This window comes from Rhamphochromis sp. 'chilingali' (assembly GCF_963969265.1).
Source record: "Rhamphochromis sp. 'chilingali' genome assembly, chromosome: 4".
Classification (NCBI taxonomy): Eukaryota; Metazoa; Chordata; class Actinopteri; order Cichliformes; family Cichlidae; genus Rhamphochromis; species Rhamphochromis sp. 'chilingali'.
Genome location: NC_137948.1, coordinates 2,245,400 through 2,250,180, shown reverse-complemented (window position 1 = coordinate 2,250,180; position 4,781 = coordinate 2,245,400). Strand labels below are relative to the sequence as shown.

Sequence of the window (4,781 nt, the reverse complement as noted above, 5' to 3'; positions counted from 1 at the left end):
TGTATTGCAAAAAACCCCAAAACAAGTTAAAATGAATTAATGAATATTGACTAATTAAACCTTCGTTATTTTTCCACCAGAAATGGACGATATAATTAGAAGAAGTGTTCTGAATGACGAAAAAAAAAGAACTGGAAAAGACACAACTTTGTGTGCATGTGTCACAATGCCAGGAGGACCCATTCAGTGTTGTGTTAGAAAAATTGAACTCATTAACCCTTCATGGACATTATAAATGTTTAAATGTTGCCTCAGGTAAAGACAGGAAAAGAGACTATTACAAATTCAACTACATCAGAGCTGGGAAAAAAAGTCGAAACAGCTACAGAGCAGTGGGCTGTAAGGCCTATGTTTCATTTAAAGTACTCAAATGTTGGAAAGACCACACAGTCATCGTGCAGCGTACATATGATAAGCATGATGGGCATGATCCTTCGGACCCAAAAGACGCACATTTCAACAATATTTCCAGTGACTTGAGGAGGAAGATTGAGGAACTGCTTTCCCTTGGAACTAAGCCAGCCATCATACTAACCGAATGTCATAAATGGGCCAAAGAACATGGACACAGAGATCTTCACAACAGAGAGCATTTTGTCACACCACGTGACATTGACAGTGTTAGAACCTGCATGATGAGGAAGAAGCACTTTAACTGTGGAGACAGTCAATGTGTACATACCTTACTTAATGGAAAACATCAAGAACATGTTCTCTTCTATCACCCATACACATCTGACCAAGAACTAATGATTGTTTTGCAGACACCTGTAATGAAATCAAACATGGAGAACTATGCAAAACAGTTAGTATTTGTTGACACCACGCACTGCGTTAACCAGTATTCATTTCCCTTATTCACACTTGTTGTAAGAGATGATCATGGGCATGGAGTCCCTGTGGCCTATGCTATTGTCAGCAACGAAAGTCAGAAAACCCTGGAAACTGTTCTTGGAATAGTTTGTGAGCATTTCCCAACTTCCCCGAGGTAAATAATACATTGACAGCTATTAATTTTGAAATAATTCCTTTTCAAAAAAGTTATAACATGCCAGAATCTAATGCTATAGCTGCAGCATGGGCTGCAAAAAACTTTCCTTTCCAGTTGTTAAAGTTATTCCTATAGGCTGTATGCAGTATTTTATACATCTACTTGTGAGTTGAAATGTTTAATTTGGCATTGAAGTGGTGCTTTGAGATAGCAAAAACATTTTCATACTGTTTAATCTCATTTAGTGTTTTCTTTTTTTCTGTAGAGCATTTATGGTTGACAAAGACTTTGCAGAAATAAATGCTTTGCAGAAGGTTTTTCCAGAGTCAGCTATCCTTCTATGCTGGTACCATGTCTTGCAGGTAAACCACATTGTTTTCTTTTCACGTTGTCTAAGATGCACCTGAAACACATTTTTACAACAGGGTCCTGTTGTTATGATTTGCCTCATTGTGATATTCACCTACTCAGGTTAATGAATATAAAGGGATAAAATGTTGAGTGACTTTGTCCATCCATTTAAGACCACAGTGCACTCATCTTCTGGTGGCTGCTTCCCAAAGCTCTTTTTGACATTTAAAAATATGTTTGCCTGGTTGATTTCTGTAATGCACAGGTCCTCTTGTCCAGTGAGTGACAAAGTTATTTTTGGACGTCAGCTTTCTTTTATGCTTTTTGTACAGCTGCTCCTCTGTCTCTCTCTCCAGATTAACTTTTTTCCTCTTACATTCACAGGCTGTTAATCGATGGCTTTCAAAATCAGAGTCCGGGGTCCATGGGCTTTCTAACACCCAAAAGAGAAATGAAATCATTTCTTTCTTTTGTAAGCTGAAAGCTTGCACATCTGTAAGTGTAATTTGTCTATTTCACATTTTGATTTCTTGATTACACTAAGAGCATAATAACTTTCAGTTGCTAAAAAAAAGTTACAGAGAGATACAAAATAGATTTTTGAAACAATTTCTAAAACTGGCTTCTTATCTTGCTTATCAAAACAAGTACTTAAGCTGTGCAGAACATCATTGTGTCACCCACTGTGCAGTAGAACTTGTGAGTGGGATTCTTTCACAGACAGATGCTGAAACCAAATATGCTTATAGGTTTAGTGTTCCTTCTTAGCCATTGTAAGGGAAGAAATAATTGCTTCTTAATACAAAAACACGACATATTATTAATAACTTAAAATTCTTAATGTTATTCAATAAAAGGAAAAGGGCTTCAATACATAATATTAAAGATTTCAATAGGTCTGTTAAATGGATTGAAATATATTCTGTTGCATCCAATTCTCTTAGGAGGACGACTTTAAAGCCACATCAGCAGAGTTCTGCCAGACATTTAAGCAATACCCTTTGGTGTGCCAGTATTTTCAGAAGCACTGGGAAGGCATTGGCCACATGTGGTGTGACTACGGCCGTCGCTTCAGTCACGCTCGTTCTGAAACAAACAATGTGATTGAAAGGTATGATTTATTATTTTGACCTCATTCGATTGTATTGCTGAAAAAAAGATATTATGCTTTAATCCAAGAGGCTAAACTGAGTAGGTTCGTCATGTCATTGCCAGAACAGGTTTTAGGCAAATCCTTTAAATTCTAGCAGCGTTTTTTATGTTATCACAACAAAAAACAGAGTAGGTGGATTTGCCTAAATCAGCTAAACCGGCACAGAGCATTCCTTTATAAAAGACGTGTGCAATAGGTATTCCAATTTTTAAAAAAATAATACAGTCTTGATTAAAACTTTAAATTCCTTCAATTACAGTTACTAATCATTTCAAATAACTGTTTTTCAGATTTTTCCACCGCCTGAAATACCAGTTTTTATCTGGCTACAAGAATAGGCGTCTGGATGATCTGATTGAAGTGCTCCTAGGGAAGGCCGACGACTACTTCTCAGTCATAAAAACCCTGCAAGATGTGGGCCGCATGAAAAACAGGTTTGCTGACACCTTGTCTCAAGTTTCAGACTCTGCTTCAAGACTGATGGAAAGTGGTTGGGCTCTTAAAATTACAGTCAAGAACAGCCATGGAGTTAATGCATATCAAGTCCCATCTGAGTCAAGAGAAGACATGGTGTATGATGTCTGCCCTGTTGAGTCCTACTGCAACTGTACATATGGCTTACGAGGACTTCTTTGCAAGCATCTAGTGTTACTTGCAAAATTAGCAGAGGCTGACAATGACATCTATCCAAACATGGAAACAGACCTTGGCAAGAATTGCAGTGAAAGAAAGGCATTACTTTGTACACTGTGAGGACTTGAAAGTGATAAAAATGCCAAGTTTGTTTGGAAATCTGTGTTTTTTTGCATCGGCTGAAACACTTCAGTGCACTTGTTGTACGTTCTCTCACTATAACACATGTGCTTGCCTGAAGGTGGCTTGTAGCCATTTTAAACAAATGAAAAACTCTCTGAAAAGTCCTCTATCAACTTTGAATGACACTCCTGTAGTTGAAAGCACAGACAAAAAATGCACAGAAGATGCGGTTGGAAAACTAAATGCTGTTTTAGACACAGTTAAACAGTGGGCATTCATTCCAGAGGGCATTACTGCAATGATAGATGAACTGCATACAAATGTCTTAAAAACAAAACAAGTAGGCAAAAGTATATGCCAGTACGAAATAAAGACGACAGATAATGCACGCAAAATTAGGCCATTGTATTCTAGCAAGAAACGTTCGGCCAGCATCGACATTCCAACAGTCTGTGAAAATGAATGTGAACAGTCGATAACCACTGAAAGAGAGACATCCTCTGGAGAAAATGAAAACCTTTTGGAATACAAAACAAAAAAGAGAAGAGTTAAAGCTAAGTATATGCACAAGTAGACTTTTGTGTGACATTTCAAAGGGACTGCATCCATTACTTCTGTTTATTGAAACCTAAAGCTGAATAGCTGTCTTAACTTTCTGCCAAGGAACAGATGAAAAGAAATTGTTTGCTCTCTCAAGCAGTTGTTATTTATGTGTGTTATTCATTACTTAGGCTTGGTTGCTGTTTTTGATACAAATTCATCTGTGCCCATTGTAATATTTTCACATGTTACTATTTTTATATTGCTATGCATTATAAATAAAGGATTACTTATTACTATTAAAGGTCTGCATTTGCAATTGTTGGTATTATTTATAAAATATGCGCTCTTAAGTTTTTTGCTCCATAAAACGATACCTGTCACTTTTTGGACATGGTAAATGGCCTGCATTTGTATAGCGCTTTTCTAGTCCATAGGACCCCAAAGCGCTTTACACTACATTCAGTCATTCACCCATTCACACACACATTCACACACTGGCGATAGCAAGCTACACTGTAGCCACAGCTGCCCTGGGGCGCACTGACAGAGGCGAGGCTGCCGGACACAGGCGCCACCGGGCCCTCTGACCACCACCAGCTGATACAGACAGAGTATCAGCTGTTGAGAATCCTGGCTCATACAAAATAGAAGTAAAAGGTTTCAACATCCAGCCTTTTTATGATTAAATACAAAGTGTAATAACAGAGTTATTGGGGTGTGATTTTGTTAATAGTTAGTCTTAAGTATAAGTTTAATAGTAATGAGTAAGAAAATATAGCCAGAATAATGGAATGAGACTAACACCTGACCTCACACTGAGATTTGGTATGAAGTGGCATGTTTGTGCTAATGCTGACATTGGGGCTCAGAGTTCCTCTGTGTGTATATATTTGTGAACGTTAACTTGGCTAATGTCCAAGGGTTTGACTGCTTTCCTGTTGGATTGTATCACACAGAACAGGGATAAGAGCACCAGTGGCCGTGCAC

General features: G+C 37.9%; 1 protein-coding gene across 1 annotated transcript; it reads left to right on the top strand.

Annotated features, from left to right (window-relative positions):
• Positions 1–296: 296 nt before the first annotated feature.
• LOC308395524 (uncharacterized protein) lies at positions 297–3,974 on the top strand. Its single transcript, XM_080880406.1, has 5 exons — positions 297–988; positions 1,257–1,353; positions 1,727–1,837; positions 2,287–2,453; positions 2,786–3,974. The coding sequence occupies exons 1-5, from the start codon at positions 633–635 to the stop codon at positions 3,246–3,248; spliced, it is 1,194 nt and encodes a 397-aa protein (XP_080736532.1). The 5' UTR covers positions 297–632; the 3' UTR covers positions 3,249–3,974.
• The last annotated feature ends 807 nt before the right edge of the window (positions 3,975–4,781 follow it).